General features: G+C 48.5%; 1 protein-coding gene across 2 annotated transcripts; it reads right to left on the bottom strand.

Annotated features, from left to right (window-relative positions):
• Positions 1-4,755: 4,755 nt before the first annotated feature.
• Positions 4,756-20,010, bottom strand: ASB10 (ankyrin repeat and SOCS box containing 10). Of its 2 annotated transcripts, none has more exons than XM_009938440.2 (5): positions 19,591-20,010; positions 14,593-14,860; positions 13,299-13,803; positions 11,830-11,943; positions 4,756-11,579 (listed from the first exon to the last, which is right to left on the bottom strand). In XM_009938440.2, exons 1-5 carry the CDS (start codon positions 19,904-19,906, stop codon positions 11,394-11,396), a joined length of 1,389 nt encoding a protein of 462 aa, XP_009936742.2. In that variant the 5' UTR covers positions 19,907-20,010; the 3' UTR covers positions 4,756-11,393. The 2 variants fall into 2 exon arrangements, with proteins under 2 accessions (XP_009936742.2, XP_075276190.1); XM_075420075.1 differs by lacking the exon at positions 19,591-20,010 and adding an exon at positions 16,089-16,617.
• Positions 20,011-20,507: the final 497 nt, after the last annotated feature.

The following is a 20,507-nucleotide window of genomic DNA, read 5'->3' on the forward strand; positions in this document are numbered from 1 at the left end:
CCCTCTTCTTGTCTTTTTTCCGCACTAGAAATGCTGAAGCTTCTTCCTCCTCTTCTTCTCTGGTCCTTGCTGCAGACATGTGAGTATGGAAAAGTCCTTTCTGGAGTCAGTAGGCAAGACTGGAAAGTGTCCTGCTCCACACTTGACATCTCTAAAAATGTGCTTGCTTCGTACATGAAAAATGGGATCATCAGAGGCTGGTAATTTAGGAAAAGTCGACCCTCTGCTACTGGGCAGAAGAAGAAAATGTGGGCGAGCTCTGCTCTTCTTCCTGCACTATAAGCTGCTCAAGGTGGGGAGTCTAGATCGTATTCCTGCTACACAGGCTGCTGGCTAAGTAGAGGCCAATTAATTTTTGCTGTAGCTGTAATGGGAAAAGTTCAGTCTGAGACAGGCACACAGCATGGCAAACCAAAACTGCAACAGTTTAAGTTTGATAACTGACTGGCAAATGAAAGCAGGTCTTTCTAATGGAAACTGCTATGCAACCTTAACTTTATGCCTTTACTTGCTCCACTTACAATCTCTACACAGAATCTAGCACAACAGGACTAAATCTAGTCATGGCCTCTAGGCATTCCTGCAATATAGCTACTAAACATATTAAAAGCAAGGGTAATGTTGCAAAATTATTTACTTGAAGTTTGGAAAGTCTAGAGAATGGTCTGGCTGTGGCTGTGACGTTGTGTTAACAGAAGCCAGGCTTGTATCAGAAACAGACTCTGTTACACCCATCAAGCAGTTCAATATGAAACAACCCTGGCTTGAGCCATGAGGCTCTGCAGACGCGCTCAGCCTGGTGGGTAATTGCTAATAGGTGAGTGCTGGCTCAGCAGGCAACCTGGATGCAAGGAGCATCCAAGGTGGCCTCTGCAAATACAGTCTCACAAGCTTTCGCCCCACTGTTGAGTTGCCCCATGTGATTCTGTCCTCAGCTTCCTACAGCAAAACCTGTCTGCAGTCACTGAGGAGACACCGTCTCATGGCTGGGGAATATATTTTAGAACTAGCCCTGGCAGAGCTGTGGCTGGAGCAATGAGAATCCAGGATCCGTATTAATAGTAGAAAGAACATTCCCAGGTGGATAGTTTTGCTGCTGACAAGATTTCAGAGACAAAAAGGACCTATCCTAAACCGGGGTTTCCAAAATAGGGAAAGATTACAACTTAAAGAGGAAAACTCAGAGTGGTCCATCTTAGGACTTAAGGGCAAAGCTAGCATTCTAGAGCAACACCACATACCTGTCTTTTTGATAAGCCTTGCACAAGGCCAGCAGTAACAGGGGCCTGCCTTGTGTGCCAACCTCTGTGACCTTCGTGGTTCAGCAGAGTGCCTAGAAGCAGCCCCCAAGCTGGGTCCTCCTGATCCAAAAACTGCTCGTTTTCCCAGATTGACAAGCAAAGGCTTTCTTTGCATCCAGAAAGGGCTCTCAGCAGTACCTACAGTGTTCTCACCTCCCAGCTGCCCACTGGGCACATACAGCAAAGGAATACTTTCTGAGAGCTGGTGATTGAAGGCTGATGGGTTTCCTAAGGGCACACAGCCATCTAAGACACCAGCTGTTTCAGCAGCCAGTATGGCAGCAGCTGAGGCAGGCACCTCTGCACCATCTCCCCTTGCACTTTAGCCCCAGGCCCCACAGGGGAGGCAGAAACCACAGGCAACGCACATGTGAAGCACCCTCACCCTCACCAGCCAGCAAACCAAGACTGGGTATTCTTGGCAACATTCCCAAAGCAATGCCCACACCTGGTCTGCAAAGTTGTCTGCTGTTCCTATCTGGATAAGGTCTCCTAGGAGCACCAACGTGTTCACTCCATCTAGCTTCTCAACTGCAGCACAGTTGTTCCCCATGCTGATTAGAGACATTGTTCAGGAACCATAACTGGGATCAGACAGAAAGAGGGAGAAAGGGGAGAAGGGTGAAAGGGGAGAAGAGAGAAAGAGAAGGGCAGAAAGAGAGAAAGAAAGCCAAGCAAGTGTGAGATCTCCAGAGGGAAACCATCACCAACAAAGTCATCAACAATAAGGGGTGTTCCACTAAGAAGGTGACACGTCCAACAGCCCAGATGAAATGCCTCTACACGAACAGCACAGGCAATAAGCAGGAGGAGTTGGAAGCTACCGTGCTGCTAGAAAGCTATGAACTAATTACCATTACTGAAACTTGGTGGGATGAATCCCATGACTAGAGTGTGGCTATCAATGGCTACAGGCTGTTCAGAAGTATATAGGTGGGAAAGGAGGAGCGTGACCTGGACAGGCTGGAGAGTTGGGCAGAGAGGAACCTGATGAGGTTTAACAAGGGCAAGTGCAGGGTCCTGCACCTGGGGAGGAACAACCCCATGCATCAGTACAGGCTTGGGGCGGACCTGCTGGAGAGCAGCTCTGTGGAGAGGGACTTGGGTGTCCTGGTGGACGACATGTTGACCATGAGCCGGCAGCGTGCCCTGTCTGCCAAGAAAGCCAATGGGATCCTGGGATGCATTAGGAGGAGTGTGGCCAGTAGGTCGAGGAAGGTTCTCCTTCCCCTCTACACTGCCCTAGTGAGGTCCCATCTGGAGTACTCTGTCCAGTTCTGGGCTCCCCAGTTCAAGAAAGATGAAGAGCTACTTGAGAGAGTCCAGCGGAGGGCTACAAGGATGGTGAGGGGACTGGAGCATCTCTCCTACTAGGAAAGGCTGAGGGAGCTGGGCTTGTTCAGCCTGGAGAAGGCTGCGAGGGGATCTAATAAATGCTTATAAATATCTCAAGAGTGGGTGTCAGGAGGATGGGGCCAAACTCTTTTCAGTGGTGCCCAGCGACAGGACAAGGGGCAATGGGCACAAACTGAAGCACAGGAAGTTCCATCTGAACATGAGGAAGAACTTCTTCACTCTGAGGGTGACGGAGCCCTGGAACAGGCTGCTCAGGGAGGTTGTGGATTCTCCTTCTCTGGAGATATTTAAGACCCGCCTGGACAAGGTCCTGTGCAGCCTTCTGTAGGTGACCCTGCTTCGGCAGGGGGGTTGGACTAGATGACTCACAGAGGTCCCTTCCAACTCCGAACATTCTGTGATTGTGTGATTCTGTGTTTACCTACAGTGATAAGATACCCCTGAGACTTCTCCCAGCTGAACAGTCCCAGCTTGCTCACCCTTTCCTCATAGGACAGATGCTCAGGTTACTTTTCCTTGTTTAGATACCGTTATTTTGTCACCACTCTTTTATCTTCTTTGGGATATACAGATCCAGGTCTTGTGGAGCTCTTTGTTGGTCATTTCCTTGTCTTCGTACCATTCTTGATGTCCTCTGCTCCCACTGTAGCCTACCCACTATGCTGTGGTCACTGCACCTCCAGAAGAGAAGACCAATGTAGCACTTCTTTACAGACTGGGCTCTGATCTGTGCATGACATGCTAGCTATGACTTTTCTGTGCAGCATGTGGCTGGTCATGGGCAATGTGTGGTATGTTTGTCCCTGCACATCTCAGCTTGCACCATTTCTGGCAGGTCAAGCCTTGCTAGGGCTTTTGCAGATGGGCTCTGCTTGTTCTAGGGGAACACTTGGTATTTGTCCTGCTTGCATTAGCTGCAGCTGGGGCTGCGACCCCAACCAGCCAGTGTCTTCTGCAGATTAAGACAGCCTCATGTCTGTTCCTTCATACAAGTCTTTAACAACTCTGGAAGACTGCCAGATGCAGACCTCCAGGTAACACTCGCTATGTATCACAGCAGTTTGACTACCGATAACTAACTTTGAATAGGGGTTTTCTGACTAGCTCTCACCTAATAGTCATTCACTCTATTTTGTCTTTTCTAAATTTCATTCTGAGAATCATATGTGAAAAAGCATGAAATTAAGACATTTAAGACACATAACATATGCTCCTTCCGTCCCTTTCCCATGGGACCTTTGGCCTGATACAGAAGGAAGCAGGATTGGTCTGACCAACTTTGCATGTATCAAGGCACTTACAAATTGTTTAGTTACTTGCTGCAGTATTTTCCAGGAATCGAAGTAAGGCTGGTGAGGCATAGGACCGAATTTAAGAAGTCACAGTCAAACATGTGCTTGCGTTTGTCCCAAGCCCGTGCGGCCCAGGAGCCCGAGGGACAGCCTTGCTAGCAGGAGCGTGGAAGTGGGTGGGACGGTGTGGATGTGAGCAGCATTGCTGACATCTGGTGATGAGCCGGAGGAATGGAGAGGGGGCTGAGAGGCCCCAGAGGGAGCGCCTTTGTGCAAAAGTGTGTGCTCCCCGGGTTTCACCTGCAGAGCCTGGTACCTCAGGAGCATCAGCATCTGCTGCAGAGCATCTGGATGGAAACAGAAGTGTGGGAAGCGTTTGGAGTCACGCTCCTAATGATGAAGTACCAGAAGCATTCGGCACCCAGATTGCTGCTACAGGGCCAAACCAGCCACTACAATGAGTCCAGCAGAGCTCTTCAGGGAGTTGCTTAAAGAGCAGCTGTGTTGCTGTGTGGGGTTGCAGCTTGGGGCAAACACTGAGGCTCCTACTGCTGTAAGCCAGAGATCCTTGGAGTGCCTCCTCAGGTGGGATCACTGCAAGTGTCATAGGGCAGCCCTGTGAGGTCCTCATGGGCTGGTGTACTGGTGAGAGGAGGGAGTTTGTGTGTCACATCCAGCCCTGAGGTCCTTTGGCAATTCACAAACACCACCCAGTCCCACAGGGTGAAACATGCTCAGTGCTTCCAAGTGGCTGAAGTCTCTAAGCTAAAGGTGTGAGAGAAATTGAATAAGAGCATATACTTAAATAAAATTATAAAGTAGATGACCATTTATTTCAGAATGTCTTTTTCAGAAACCAGTGCAGGCAGCAAATTTAGAGCAAGGAAGCTGACAGAGCCAGTACAAACCAGTAGTTACAAAATGCAGGAAACTAAGGGGAAGTGAGAGACATGGAGTATCAATGAAGTGAGCAGCACTGTCAAGGTCAAGGGAAACATGAAACTGTTTCACTACACTGGGGCCAAACAGTCTTAGTGGTGACAGAGGCCAGTGGTAGACCAGTGTGGAAGAGTGACAAGACTATGGATCACAGATCTGTAGTTAAGCCATCTGATCTCTGAGACTTGGGCTAAGCACCATGCAAGATGAATTCTGGTCTGGGCTAGGGCTGACCTTCTGGTGATTTTTAAAAAAAAGCAGAGATGAGAAATCTACATCCACCACGATGAGCTATTCTAAGATGCAATTAACTAGTAGATTAATTACCCTTGCTATTAAAAATGTGTCTCATTTCTAACCTGTGTTTGCCCAGCTTCAATTTCCAGCCACTGGATCTAGTTTTTACCTCTAAGTGCCAATCAGAAGAACTCGCAATGCTGAATAAACTCTGTAGCCTGCCCTTCAGGAAGGTAAGGCACTTAAGGACCAGCAATGGGTGTCAGCATGGTGATGGAGGATGTGTGTTTAGCCTGTGTGCCCACAGTGCTTTGTGGAAGAGTGCTGTCAACCTTTCCTGCTCTGTAAATTCGGGACTGATGGATAGGCACCATGTCCTGGTTTTGGCTGGGATAAAGATAATTTTCCTCTCAGTAGCTGCTGTTGATAATATATTGATGGATTTAGTTGTTGCTAAGGAATCAAGGACTTTTTTCAGTTTCCCATATTCAGCTGACGAGCAGGTGTGGAGGGAGCACAGCCAGGCAGCTAGACCAAGCTGGCCAATGGAAATATTCCATATCATGGAAGTCCTGCTCAGTTTATGAATGGGGGTTGGCCAGAAGGCAGGAATCCTTTCTTTTCTGGGAGTTCGAACTTTTCCGTGAATTTGGTCTTTTTCCATGAGTTTGGCGAGTTCTGCAAAATTCGCGAGTTCAGCAAAATTCATGAGCTCTGGGAAACCTGCGGGTTCTGCAGTCACTGCTTGGGGACTGGCTAAGCAATTGGTCATTGGGTGGCAAGAAAATGTGTATTATGTATAGCTTGTTTTGCATATTTATTATTATTATTATTATCATCATGGTTGGTATTTCCTTTGTTGTCTTATTAAACTGTCTTTATCTCAACCCACGAGTTTTACTTTTTTCCATTCTCCCCCCCATCCCACTGCGGGGGGAAGGAGCAAGTGAGCAGCTGTGCGGTCCTAGTTGCCAGCTGCCAGGTTAAACCACGACACACCTGAAACTGCACGCAGGACTCCAAGGATGAACCACGGTGTGTTCGACCACCACCTCTCCGAAACTCTCACTGCCAGGAATTACTGGCAATCCATAACTCACTTATGGCTCTTCTCTGAACCCTCTCCAATTTCTCAGTTTTTATTGAAATGTCGACCCCAGAGCAGGATGCCCAAGCAGCAGAGAATCCAAACAATTGCAGTCACTGGGCATCTGACCCTGGTTTCTGTGTGTAAACATACATTCTACCTAACGAAAACCAAGAACTCAATAGCTATTTCTGCCCTGTATTTGAAACAACAATGGGATGATATTAATATTTTACAGTGGTAATGAAATTCTTTCTATTCCATCAGTAATTAAGGAAAATGCTAAAGAGAAACTGTTTAAGTAACAATTTTTATAATCTGCAGAAGGATAACTTACATCCAAGAGTATTTAATTGGCTAATGAGTTCATTGAACCATTGATTTTTTTTCATAATAACAAATCATGGCACACTGGGGAACTTCAGATAACTGGAGAAAAAAAAAATCCAATGTCTTGCCAGTATTTAAATGTGTACACACGGATAGCCAAGAAACTACAGAACAGTTAGTTCAACATACACCCCAGGCAATCACAGACAAACAGCCAAAGGATGTCCTGAGTAAATTAGTAAAAGCTAGAACCCAGATTACTGTCATTCAAATTAACGTCATTTGAGAGGTACTTTCAAACAATTTTACGTAATGTTTGTAAACCTACAAGTTTGATAGAGCTAACTAGATAGATATGGCATGCTTAGACTCCTGTAAGTCATTTGACTTAGTTCTGCATGACATTCTAATAAGAAAAATTAGCTGTATGCTACAGCCAGTGTGATCAGTATTAACAGATTTGAATCGGGTAACTGAGAAGACTTATTTTATGTAGCCATTTGATAGATGTATTTCTAATTGTATTCTATTCACATATCAGTGCTATATGTTTTTGGCAATAAGGGAGAAAATAAACAACAATTGCTGGTAAAATTATTGGTGTAGATAAAATGAATTGTTGGAATGGTAAAAGTAACAGGCGGCACTTGCCCAAGACAACCTAATTTGGATTGCTTGAAACACCAGGGTCATGAAAAACCTGTTTTGTTACGTCCAAGTGAAAAGTGTAACATACAGGAAAGAAATACGTGAGCTTCATTTTAAAACAGGGACAGCATCTTGGACAGAAATGAGTTTGAAAAACACTTAGAGGTGGTGACATACGCCATCCGAACAGAAAACATGCTGAATGCTGAGGGCATCGCTGCCAAGGCCGTCCTCCTCCTAGACTGTGTAAATAATCAAGTAATGTCAAATATGAATCTAAGAGTCCTGAGGCATTTGTGTAGATCTCACATCCACATGGCTAAGAATAACTCTTACACAAGCATAGTACAACCATATTTTGAATGTTGTGCACAGTTCTAGTCCATTCACCTCAAAGTGATACACTAGGATCAGTAACCGGTCAGGGAAAGCCTGTGCTTGTGGTGAAGGTTAGGTGACAGCCTCCACACAGGCAATGACACAGCTGAATAGAATTCCAGCCTGAGTAGGGAGAGAAATGACAGGGTTCTATATAGTTTTGAATAATATGATGAAAAGAAACAGACCATAGTTGTCTCCATATTCTTAGAATACAAGAGTTAAAGGGCATCAAATGAAACAAGAAGGTGACAGCATAAAGACAAATAAAAGGAGGTGATCAACACAATCTGTGATTAAGTTATCCTTGCCACAAGGATATCAGAATGCTCAAACATACACGGGTCCAAAAAGTGACTGGTCAAATTTATGGAAGAAAAAATAATATCTCTCTATGACTGCTATATACAGAAATGTGTTTTGACTCAAAAGTACCTGAAATGCACTTTATAGAGCTCAGGGGTAGGGATGGACATCCTAAGGAAGGGCTTTTCTATACTCGCTTTGTCCTCATACTCTTCTATGAATGCCATTATGGTTTACTAGCCCATGCATTATGGCACATCATGCTCTTTACTGAGGAACAGGAAAGATCAAGTAAGAGTCAAGCAGATATTCGAGGCTGGGAAGCCTACAGGGAGATACTGATGGAGTTGATATTTCAGTTAAAGCAAAGGGATACTAGGAATAGCCAATGCTTTGACTGCACAGAGAGGGTCAGAGTAAGACCCAGCGGCTGCAGCTAGGATGGAAACTTCTGTCTAGAAATAGGATGCATTTTTTTTTCCCTGAGCACATCACTCCCACTTGAACAGCTGCACTGAGAACACGGCAGTGGACTTGCATTACTTCAGCCAGTCATGACGATGTATCTTTCTGACTGCTCTGCCCAAAAATGCAGGTGGATACTGAAGCAGGAGCATGAGTATGTGCCCAAGAGACATTCCCGGTGAACCTGGGACATGGTAGCAATCAGCAGCTGCCTGTGCCCGTGGCAGTTGGTAAAAACACATCAGAACCACATGTCCCTGTGCTAATAATGTCACATGCTTGCCATCCTTGGTTGAGATCATAGCCCTCACACTCAGGACAGCTAAATTTTCCTGGCATAACTCCTGTCCCAGCAAGTACGCTCAGTGCTGCATTAGAAATCTCCCCTTTAGAAACCCGAAAAAAAGTAGCACATCTTGTTATATTGCCAAAATGTGCTATGGAACATCAAACCTTTTTAATGCTGTTGTAAATGTTTTTAAAAATCAATTACAAATCGATCAGCATAACTGAGTTAAACTCAGAGCATTGGTTCTCAGCCTGCATTTAGCTTGAACTTTTCTGATTGTTTCAGTTCTGAAAAAGGGCTTGAGTGCCCAAAAGCTTTTATGGTGGAGTTTTCTGGTTTAGTTTGGTTTGGTCTTCCCCCAGTTAAATCATTCAATCTGTATAAGACACTCCCCTTTTCCTACTAGCCTCTTGTTCCTTGAAAATGGTTACTGAATGGTATACTTACACACAATTAAATCATACCCTTCTAATTCCAATAGGAACATAGATGAAATATATTCTACGAAGACTTGTGCCCAGGAATGGCTTCCCCCTCTCAGCCACATGCCTAACCTCATCCCTCTCATGCTGGCATTGCCTGCCTGCAAACCTGGTAGCTTTGAAAGGAACCCTGGAGATTCACCTGCAGTCCCAGCACGGGTTCTTCATTATAACAGGTGCCTGTCTATGCGATGATGCCTTTATTCAAAGAGGAATTGGCAGTGCCAGGAGTTGGCCTGCTCATGTGTGCAGTGGCACTGCATGCTCCTGTGTTTTCAGAAACAAAACACTGCACGTTCACCTCTTTCATCATGAGCTGCCCTCATTGTCCAAATGCAGAACAGACTAGCAGAAGTAGCAAAAGTAAGCAGCAAGACCTGAGGCGAGGCTTCAAGTCTAACAGCTGCAAGAAACAACTACAAAATTAAACAAAACATTAAATTCAATCCTTCCCTGTCCTTAAGGTGATATTATTTTAGTGGCTGAGTCCACATTACTGAACATATGTTATTGCACACATATGGACAGTCCTGGGAAGAAGGAGGCCCGGTAAACCAGCCCCATAGGTCTCTGCAGACTGCCTTCATACCAAAGACATGCATTCAGGTTAAGCAATTCCAGACAGTGCTGCCACCAAAAGGGACAGACCTTCCTTTTGCTCCTCCACAGTCACAGATATGATCTGGCTAAAAATGAACACTATAAAGTAGTGATTAGAATCTGGGAATAAGACTATTGGACCTGCTCCCATCTCTCCATCACCCTGAACAGCCATGTGAGCACAGCCAGCAGGAAGGTGGTGACTTCAGGCTGGGTTCCTGCTTTGGTTCAAGGGAAATGCACTACTGATGCCTGGTAAGAGTAGGGGGCCATTATCGAGGTATTTTAAAAGGTTTGACTCTCCTGCTCCCTTCATCCCTGTTTCTCAGATAGCTTTGGTACGTCACCTCAAGCCAACACCTCACCTGTCTGACCACGGATGTCATAAAGCACACTGTCAAACCTTTTTAAATTGTACCATCTCTACACTGCAATAGTAGCACCAGCACACAGAGGCTGCCACAAATGGTTTCCTGACACCTTTTGTAAGCCTGTAACTTCAGAACAGCATGGTCTAGTTGTGTAAGGTGGTGATAATTTGGAGACCAGAGCTACAACCTGTGGCCTGACAGAGGCAGAAAAAGAAGCATTAGGTCTGTCAAGTTGCTTAGCCTTCAGATCTGTGCGTTGAAGTGTCCGGGCGCTGATGTGGACGCTAACAGAGACCTTGTAAGACCCCTGCATGAAGAGGAGCAAACTGCAGTGCAGCTCTAGTGTATCATCTGCCAGCCAGCAGCAGCTCAGGCACTCCGTGAGTCAGAAGCAGGAATACGGTTAGCTTACAGCAACTCTTTAGAGGAGGGTTAATGCCTTGATTTCTTTACAACTGCGTCTTTAAATTGCAGAAATAAATGTTACCCTTTACCTTGTTTAGAATGTGGTGCAGCCCAGGCAGTAGTGAGTGGACCTGCACTGTGCTCTGGTAGATGCTGGCTGAGCTGTTGTAGGGACTGACTGCTCTGTGCCTGGGGGACCAGCATTCTCAGGGCATGCTTGCTGGTACAAGCACTGCTGTCCTGCCCCAAGCTGCAAAGCCAGGCAACCCCAAACATTGTACCTGCATAGGAAGTGTTTGCCTGGGACCCCTCAGTCCCACACTCATGGCATATTCCCTCATGTCCTCTGAGAAACAGAGGAGTGCATAGGTTCGAGAGTGCACAGCACACCCCATGGATGAGCTCTGTCAGGAGTTTTCGAGGCAAGGCAGAAGTTGTACTTTGGTAGGTATAGAAAAAGACTATGGTTTACTCCAAACACCTTTGGGTACAAACTGTAAACGACTTGACTAAAGACAGGACCCCAACAAATGCCCAGGGCACCACAGCTGCCTGGTTCAGGTTAGAGTTTGTAGATTTGGTCTAGGGAGACAGATACCCTACAACCAAAACTGTGATCAATGCAGTGTATTTGCTCCTTGTCCCACAAAATGCCTTAATCTCCATTTCTTGTTTTTCTTAGTAAGTCTGGAGATGGTCCTGATTAGTATGGGTAAACAGAATGCTCCAAAACAGGTGCATGAGGCAGAGTACAAGGCTGCCTGGGACAGGGACGCTGCAACAGGTTTGGTGATGGGGCCTTGCAGAAGGTGTGGGAGGGGAAGGCGTTAGCTGGGAATGCACAGACTGCACTGGCAGGGATGGAACATCTGCACAGAAAGGCACAGCAGGACTGGAACCGCAGCCCTTAGTAAAGAATATCCTCAAAGTCGAGCAGCAGGAAACGGTGCAAGGCACTTGGCAGGTGCAGCTGAGACAGGACCAGAAGCAATCGTCCCTCCAGGAAGGTCCTAAGTGTGCAGCGAGCCAGGTGCTGCAAGGAGCGAGGTCTTTGCTCCAGGGAGAAAAGTGACTGGTAGAAACGTGGGTATTTCTACAGAGAGAGAACAGAAGATCATAGGCAGATAAAGCTGAAGATACCACCCTGGGAGCAGGGGTAGAACCAGACATCCCTTTACTTTAGTCACTACGGTGCATCCTCACTATCCCCCAACAGCATCCCCCTGTGCCCTGCAAATCTCCACCCAGCCCAGCCCAGCCCTGCCCTGCCCCAAACCTCTTCTGGCATCCTGCTGTGGTAGCCCAGCTGCATGTTCTCCAGCCAGCAGCATGCATTCCCTCACCTGTACAACCTCCTCTGGAACCGCTTCCACCCAGTCCTCAGAGATGCGTACACGATCATAGCTGTTCATCAGGGCCTCGATGACACGTGGGCAGGTATGGCAGTACCGCAGCACCTGCACCAGGGAGAGAGGCAGGTGAACACTGCCTTTGTGCAAGATCATGCAAGCCCCACCTTCACCTCCTAAAAAGCTGTACATGCTCAAAACCAGCCTTGGTAAATCCAGGGAATTAATGTCCTTCCCTCATGCTGTCCCAGAGGTCAAACCCACTGATAGTGGGAAATGCCACAGCACCACTCCTGCAAAAAGGGTGACTGAGCCAACATCCAACACATACAGCATGGTTGCATTCAGCACAGCTGGGTCCCCACAGCTTCTCCTGAGATGCAGAAAGTAATGTACATGGCTGGGATGCAGATCTCCTTCACCTGCCTGACTGATGCAAGTAGCTGGTAAGCAACCAACACTCTGCTTTATGCCAGGCTCCTTTCCCCACATTTTTCTAGTTAAGAGCATGAGCCATTCTAGGGCAAGGACTGACACCCACTTTGTGTGCAGCAAGACTGAGGCACACCAGGCCTCTGTTGAGGGCTACATAAGGGTCGCGGGGATGTATTGTGCCTGATTGGCACGGGGCTGCAGAGACATCTAGTATCTGTGCTGTACGCAATGAGTGTCCCAAGAAGTACTGTGCCCACGTTCACTGCTACACAGAACCCTGGGAAGACATCATGCAGATTTTGTGCAGCACATCTCTGTGTGTACACGTCCACGTAGGTGCGACACACTGGTGCTGTGCATCTTACACCAGTGTGGCCTCTGGAGCACACCCCACCCATGCATAGTTGCACAGAGGCAGATCCCCCCCTGCTCTCGGCTCCCGCTCCCTGTGGCCCAGGCCAGCAGTAGCTGTCAGAGTCTATTCCGGCTGTACGAGTGATCCTCATTATCTGGCGTTAATAGGAGATTAATTAGTGTTAATTGTTGATTTTCCTGTATTTTCCCAAAGGGGAGAGCAATCTGCTGATCTCCGGGCTGGGTAATTATTGTACTGCTCAGGAATTAAGACAGGAAATTAACCCTTTGTTTGCTGGTGTCTGGCATAGACAGCATGAGCTGGAGGGTATGTCCCAAAGAGGAAACACATCCCCCGAGAACAAAAGGGCCAGCACTTCCCACGGCAGGTGATTATGGAAACTGGGTAAGTACTGTCCACACAGCTTAGCAGACAGAAGCAGGAGAGTCCTACAGAAGAACACACCCCAGGAGAAAAAACTTTAGGGAATCACTTACCAGTAATGCCAGTTCCCCCTCCCCCAGCCCCTGGAAAGAGACAGGCAGGACAGCAAGCAGCCTGGCACAGAACAAGCCCTGCTCTGACACAAACATCCTTGCTCTCACTGGGGCCCTGATGTTCACAGCCTTCCCTTCCCACCATGCTTGCTCACAGCACAGCTGTGATCCCGCACCTTGAGGAGGGAGCCAGGCCAGATGCGGATGGCACCGTAGTTGAGCAGGGCTCGCACCACAAGCTCTGGGTGGTGGTCTAGCTTGTAGGCAGTTGCTTGCAGGATATTGTGCAGAGCTGTGTTGCCGCTGTAGTTCATGATGTTGACATTTGCACCCCGGGCCAGCAGTAACTCTGTTACTTGAGCGTTGGCATTCTTGCAGGCCAGGTGAAGCGGGTGCTGGCGGTCCCGATCCGCAGCATTGATGCTAGCACCACTCTCCACCAGCAACTGGCAGACCCGGTGGTAGCGGTCCATGTCCTGGGGTTGATGGGGCTGAGCACAGGCAGCAGTCAGTGGCGTTTGCCCCTCCTCATTCTTTGCCTCTAGCTCTGCCCCGTAGCGCAGAAGCAGCTGGACGTGGTCTGTTAGGCCATGCCGTGCTGCTACATGCAGTGCTGTGTCATCTTCCTCCTCTGTCCGACTGTTCACACTGGCACCATGCTGCAGCAGTTGCTGGACACACCTATGCAGGCCAAGATTTTAGGAAAGCCTTTTAGCAAGGCCTGTTGTGACAGGACAAGGAGTAATGGTTTTAAACTAAGGGAGGGTAGATTTAGACTGGATACAAGGAAGAAATTTTTTTATGCAGAGGATGGTGAAACACTGGAACAGGTTGCCCAGAGAGGTAGTGGAGGCCCCAAGCCTGGAAATATTCAAGGTCAGGCTAGACAGGGCTCTGACCAACTTGATCCAGTTAAAGATGTCCCTGCTCACTGCAGGGGGGTTGGACTAGATGACCTCTAAAAGTCTCTTCCAACACAAAGCATTCTAAGATTCTACGAAGACAGAATCTCCTCTCCAGCTCCTATCCTACCTCCCTCCCCCTCCATCTGTACCGCCCCACAGCTTTCACTTTTCTCAGGAGTCCAAAAATCCTTGCTCCTCATAGAATCATATTCTATTCACACCCTGGAGCTGTGGTTTTAAGCCATCAGAGTCTGCTCCCACACACCTGCTGAGGCCTATCTGCACAGTGCATGCCCTGAACTTTGCAGTGTGAACCACTGGCTTTGCACTGCTGGTGGGTAGCAAGACAGCAGCACCAAGCTCAGCTGCATTGGCTGAGGACTAGAGTTTGTAGTCATCTGACTTCAGAGGTGGTCCTGGTCCAGGAACAGGCAGCAAGGCCACGCCATTCAGCAGCCATTGCTGCAACCACCAGCCTATCTGCAGAGATGAGTAGGGACCTCTTCTACAGAGGAAGAGGCTTGAGGGGGAGGGAGGCCCACTGTGCCCCCAGGGTAGAACTCACTCGATGGAGTCTGGGCTCTTGCAGAGATGCAGGGGCTTGTAGCCATCCTCAGAGACAGCCTCAGGGTCAGCACCAAAGCTGAGCAGCAGGCGCACGCAGTCTGTACTGGCTGCTGCACAAGCCTCGTGCAGGGCAGTCTTACCCCCTGGTGCAAAGTTGACAGCAGCACCCCTGAGCAGCAGGAGCCGCAGGCAGTCTGTGTAGCCCCGGCTGGCTGTGATGTGCAGTGGCGTGGTGAGCTCCTGCTCATAGCTCAGAGACCACAGTCCTGCAGCAAAAGAGAGGTCAGGGAGCCATGTTCAGCCACAGTAGACACACGCACCGGGCCCAGACCTGCCCTTTCCCCCAGGGTACATGATGTACATCCCCTCTTGAGAGACTCGGTTTCCTCTGAAGGGACTGCCAGTCTGCTTTGCAAGGTCCCCGCCTTTGGACTGTCCTGTCAAAGACAAAGATCTGGGGATGACTCTGACTGCATAGCCATGCTGACAGGGAGCTCAAAGGAGCAGGACCCTTGGGGCAGAGGCTTTTCCCAGAAAGTGTGCTTTTTACCTGCAGCTCAGTCATGCAGCACAAGGTTTCTGTTGACAGTACAGTGGATAAAGGGCCTTGGGCACAGGCAGGCCTGAAAGCAAGGTGGCTGGGAAGAGTACCACGCATAAAGCACCACAGTAAAACAAAGAGGTGCTGGAGCAGGCTGCTACACAAACAGGATAGTCAGACAAGCCCTGAGCATGGTGCAGACAAGCAAGCCTCAGCAGAGATGGATATCTAGGGCCTAGGAGGGAGTAAAGGGCTGAAACCTGCAAACTCTCAAAGATGCTGACCCAGCTGGAATCCTTACTGAGCTGGTGTGGTCTCTGGGCAAGCAGCCTACAGCCATTACAGGAAGAGGGCTCCTTAAATCATGTTTCTTGTTGCCCTTCCAGGCTGGGCTGGAGGACCGCATCCGACTGCATGCCGTGTTCAATGCTACATCCCTCTCACCTCTTTCTTGCAGAAGCAGCACGTAGTCAACTGTTTCCCAGGGCCAGGCTCAAACCGAACCATCCTGAGGAACTAATGCAGGGCTGTGACAATTCCTTGCCCAACACAATCCATAGAGAGAACCGGGAGCCCAGAACAGGCTGCATGCAGACAGAACAGACACAAAGAGACAGGCTACAGGGCTGGTCACAGAAGCAGCATAACCTGGAGCTTGAATCTCCTTTGCCCCATGGGGGGAACCCAGGCAGTTTCCAAGCACTTGCACTACCCCTGTTAGAAGGGCCAGGTACCCTGGACACATCTCACGCTCCCAGACGCATGCACACTCTCCCACAAGCAGCACAGGGGAACCCAACCACATCCCAGTGCTCTCACTCCTACTCCTCCATCACCCAAACAGCACCCATAACACACAATCCCAGCAATAGTAATGCCCTGCAGCGTAAGCAAAAGGCTATCAGGCCCTGTTCATCGGGTCCACGCTGCCTGCCCGCTGCCCCTCCGCATACTCAGCCGGCGGAAGTTGAAGCGGTAGTTTTTCCACTCTTCCAGGTCACTGGTGTCAAACACAGCATTGGGAGTCAGGTTGTTCTGAGGGTTGCTGAGGATCTCGGCCACAATCCCCTGATCGCCAGTTAGCAGGGCCTGCCAGTAGACCTGGGCAGGGCCATCCACCTTCCGTGTGCAAATGGGCTCCTGACTCTTGTCTCCTCTGCCTGTAACGCTACCCATGATGCAGCACCCGGACCCTCCACAGAAACCAGGGCAGGACCTGCTGCTGCCTCCCCAGCCTGAGCCTGCGGGTACAGCCCCACCAGTGCCCTGTGTTCCGGCTGACGGGCTGCCTGTCTGCCCTGGGGCACTACGCAGGGAGGGAGGACATGTCACATCACTGCTTGGCCCAGGCTGCGTACAGCTCAGGTCTCAGCAGTTCTATTCTGGGAAACCTTGTGACCAAATGTTTGGGCCAAGAGGCTCATCAGGACACTCCTCTCAGGCAGCAGTCTCTGTGCAGCTACTGGCTGTGAAGAGAAAGTCCTTAGGCAGGGCAGGGTAGAAGAGTAGCCTGAAGGGTAGTATCAGAGACACGACAGCACTAAGAAAACAGAGGGAATTAGTCTCACGCCTGACTAGCCTGCTGTCACCCAGTTGCCGCCCAGACCACAACAGCACAACCCAGCTGCCTCCATAAACCAGCAGCACACCTTTGTCCAGCCCTTGGCTCCTTGCACATCTCCAGCACTGCACCCCATTCGCTAGTTCCACCCAAGCCCTTGGCACTAGGCAGGTTTTTAAACAAGCCACCAGAAAGTTCTTTTTAATCAAAGCTTAAAGTCAAAGGACAGGTAGAAATAGGTACAAGCATGGGAAACAGTGCGTTACAAGTGAAATAAAAACATAGAAGGTAATTATCCTTTAGACCCATTCCTACTGTTCCTTGAAATTCAGCCTTGCAGAGAGCTCCTGCGCGGTTTTAGTACTCCCTTTCCATTCTGACAGTCCCCTCACTCAAAGTTCCTCACTGCTCTCCTTTCACCTGATGGCACTTTCCCCTGTCCCCACTTAGTTGTATAAACCCACCCTGCCCCTACTTTGACTACAGAACAGCACACTTTAGTCACAGTTTGTCAGCATTGTATGCATATTGTTCAGACCGCATGTTCTAAAGAACACATCGAACTACATGGAAGACTAGTAGTACTTAGCTTAATTTTGTGTTACGATATTATTCACATCATGCAGCTAAAAACAAGTTAGGTGACCCCAACAGACCACCAAGCAACAATTACCTGGGGGACCAGAGAAGACTGTAAGATATGGAACTTTACCCTTCTCAGTAATGAAAATAAATGACCAAGATCCATACTGACAGTCTCCAGCAAAGTCTGTGCAGACTTCACCACCTTGTCTAGCTAAAAAATGTAGTGCATGAAAAGGTAAAAAAAGGGAAGCGCCTGGCAGACTTTCTCACCTGACGGGATCCTCTCCTTCCCCAAAGATACAAGCAGCTATTCCGTGAGAGCCTGAGGTTCCCAAACACAAAAGCATTGCCAGGGAGGCAAAAGGCTGTGTGAGTTAGTGTCAGCAACACCATACAATTTACACTTCCTCTGGGCTTCTTAAAATATCAATAGTGATGACTTGGGAACGACCAGGTCACTAGAATGTACTCTTAAGGCTGCTGGATGGCTAAGTTTCAAGAAACTGTCCGTGCAGGCCAGTGAGATACATAACCAAAGCCTTCGGTAACACAAGGTTTGCTTTTGGTTTTTGTTTTATGCTCTTATATGATAAATTTTGCAGAACATTTCTGGTCCGTGCTTGATGAATGATCTTATTTGGTTGGGTTTTTCACATCTTGAAACTTTGTTGATAAGAGAAATTTCTGTGTGAAGTTGTTTTACATCAGCTGTTCCATTTTCTTTGGGACACAAATCTGCACAAGCAGACTGACTTGCTGTTCAAGTGCCTGTCAGCCCAGCATAAGACAGGAGTTAAAATGTGCAATTAATATTTTTTTGGTAAGTGGTCTCAGTCACACAAAGGGTAATATCTTTTTATTTTTGTTCTTAAGTAGACTGTAACTGTTCAAAACCTGGGGTGTACAAATTTTGGAACTCAGTAAATAATCTTCACCACCAAGTAGCAGCACTTGCATCTGAAACCCCACCCTATCTGTCTGTCTCTTGCTAGTGTGGATCCCCACAAAACACTCAGTCACAGTCAAGCTTTATGACTGTGCTCCGCAGCTTTGTGCCAGGACATTTAAAAAGAACCCACACCTCTAGGCAAGTGACCTTCATCAACAGCTCTTCCATTCTGGCACAGGACGATTTTTGCCACCAACCTTCTGTGGAAGAGTGGTGCAGTTACGGCCCCTCCACACCTCACATGTCCCATCTTAAATTCTGGGAGTCTGCCTGCACCACACCACTAACAGACAGCAGCAAAGACATGTGCGCTTCCAGATTGGCAAGCGCATCTCTCCCTTTAACACATTAGCTATGCTGCTTACTGAAAAGTTCATAGATGACATTGATGAGAAGGTAAGCAAAAGGGACCAGAAAGTGTGGGAGCACATGTGGTAGCCACAAGAGGTATCTAGGCAAGCTACAGTGAGGTGTACAGATGGGAAGAAACACCAAGGATAACCAGCTTCTACTTCCTGTCACTCAGGACAGGCTTGCTTCCACTATCTCTCTGGTAGACTGCATTTCTGCTCCCCTTGCCCAATCCATCTCATGGAACAGAACAACTTGCGGAGTGCAAACCCAGCACGTGAAAGAAAGCAAAACAGCAAATACTTGTGTTCTGGAGCAAGCACCCCTCCAGATGATCATCATTAACCCTCCCACATCAACCCCCCTACAGCTTCTCAAAGTCAATGTCTGGAGCAGGGATCACAACAACTCTGCCTCACACCTGGATTTCATCGCAGCAGGAATAGGTAGATACATAGCAATTGTACCTTAGTCCCCAAGCAGCTGCCTACAAGGCTGAAGCATAGCCATGCCTCTTCCTCAGGATATGGGCTAAGTTCTGCCTAAAGGGCACCACTAAGACCTCTCTGCTGTTCCCAAATCATGTCACAGCCTCCAGTTTCTAATGAATTGAAGGAACAGACCCCAGTTAAGACATAAGGCAAGAAAAGCATCCTTACACCACCTGATGCCTCTCTCCACCTCACACATATTTCACATCTACCCCAGCAATCTCTAACAGCCCAGTACTGATATTCTTCCTTTCCAGCAGCCCCTCCAAGGGCCCTATTCTCACAATTTCCCAGTAAATCTGCCTCTGGCCACCTTCAACAAGCCTGCTACCATTTGTTCTAAAGCTCTGGAATCCTCCATCCTCATCCAAAAGCCTTTCTTTCCAAGTCCCTCTTCCACCACCCTGTCTCCACCACTGGACATTCCTCTCAGCACTTCTCTCAGGTGTCTGTGCTCTTTCTCTGGTCCCCACCCTGAGCACTTCCCATCCCCCCATGTCCTGGCCCTGCACACCCACCAAATTTCCTGCTAGTCCAGCGCAGCTCACCACCCTTGGTCTCAATGATGAGATTGATGGCTGTGCTCTTGGTGAAGTACTTCTGCACCATCTCTAGGTCCCCAGTGAAGAGCGCATTCTGGACCAGCAGATCCCGGCACTCCAGTGGCTCCAACCGTCTGTTCTGGCATCCCTGGCCAACTGGGCTCAGGCTGTGCTCACTGTGGTGCTGCTGGGGCCTTATATGCTGAGAGTATTTCCACTGATCCAGCTGCTCCTCATCCAGCTGCAGCAAGTGTTGTGTGGTAGAGCTGAAGGGAAAGGTGCAGTCCATCATGGGAACAAACAGGACAAGTCCAAACCTTACAGTAAACAAGCTTCTGCAGCAAAGAGCCTCTTATCCAAGGCTATGTCCTTTGCAGGTTGCTCCTGGGTTCCAACACCGCAGTGTCTGGCTGGATTCAGGCACAGGCCTGACTCACCCAGTATAAATAGTCCTACTTGGCAGCTCCCCCTTCACTACCTCCCCTCCTTCCAAGAGCTTATTTTCAGCTGCTGGATGCAATCACCAGCACAGATTAGGCACAGGAGAGGGGCAGCAGGCAGCCTTGGAACACTCTCTACATGCTTGCTTGTTTGCTCTGCAAAGTCTCTGCTCTGCACTGTGGTCCCACTTGGAAAGAAACAGAGAAAGGTGGGGGCAATCACAGTGGGGGGTAACTAGAGAAAGGCCAGCAGCAGAAGCGATGCCAGAAGTCATAAGGGACAGAGTACAGAGGCATTTCCCACAAGCAGCTCCACAGGGACAAAAAAAAAAAAACAACCCCTCACAAGCCCCCCACACTGCTCTTGGGAACCCAGCATCTTCACTAGGGCAGTGAGGCTGACTACCTAGACACGACTGAGGAGATCAAAGGAGGACATGTAGGCAAGCCCTG

This window comes from Opisthocomus hoazin, chromosome 4 (genome assembly GCF_030867145.1).
Source record: "Opisthocomus hoazin isolate bOpiHoa1 chromosome 4, bOpiHoa1.hap1, whole genome shotgun sequence".
Taxonomy (NCBI): Eukaryota; Metazoa; Chordata; class Aves; order Opisthocomiformes; family Opisthocomidae; genus Opisthocomus; species Opisthocomus hoazin.

Coding starts and splice junctions, on each gene's coding strand:
- ASB10 (XM_009938440.2), bottom strand. CDS start 19,906: ATGATGGACTGCACCTTTCCCTTCAGCTCTACCACACAACACTTGCTG. Junction 14,861..19,590: donor CTGGACTAGCAGGAAATTTG/GTGGGTGTGCAG, acceptor CTTTTGCTGCAG/GACTGTGGTCTCTGAGCTAT. Junction 13,804..14,592: donor AAGAGCCCAGACTCCATCGA/GTGAGTTCTACC, acceptor TGGCCTGCATAG/GTGTGTCCAGCAACTGCTGC.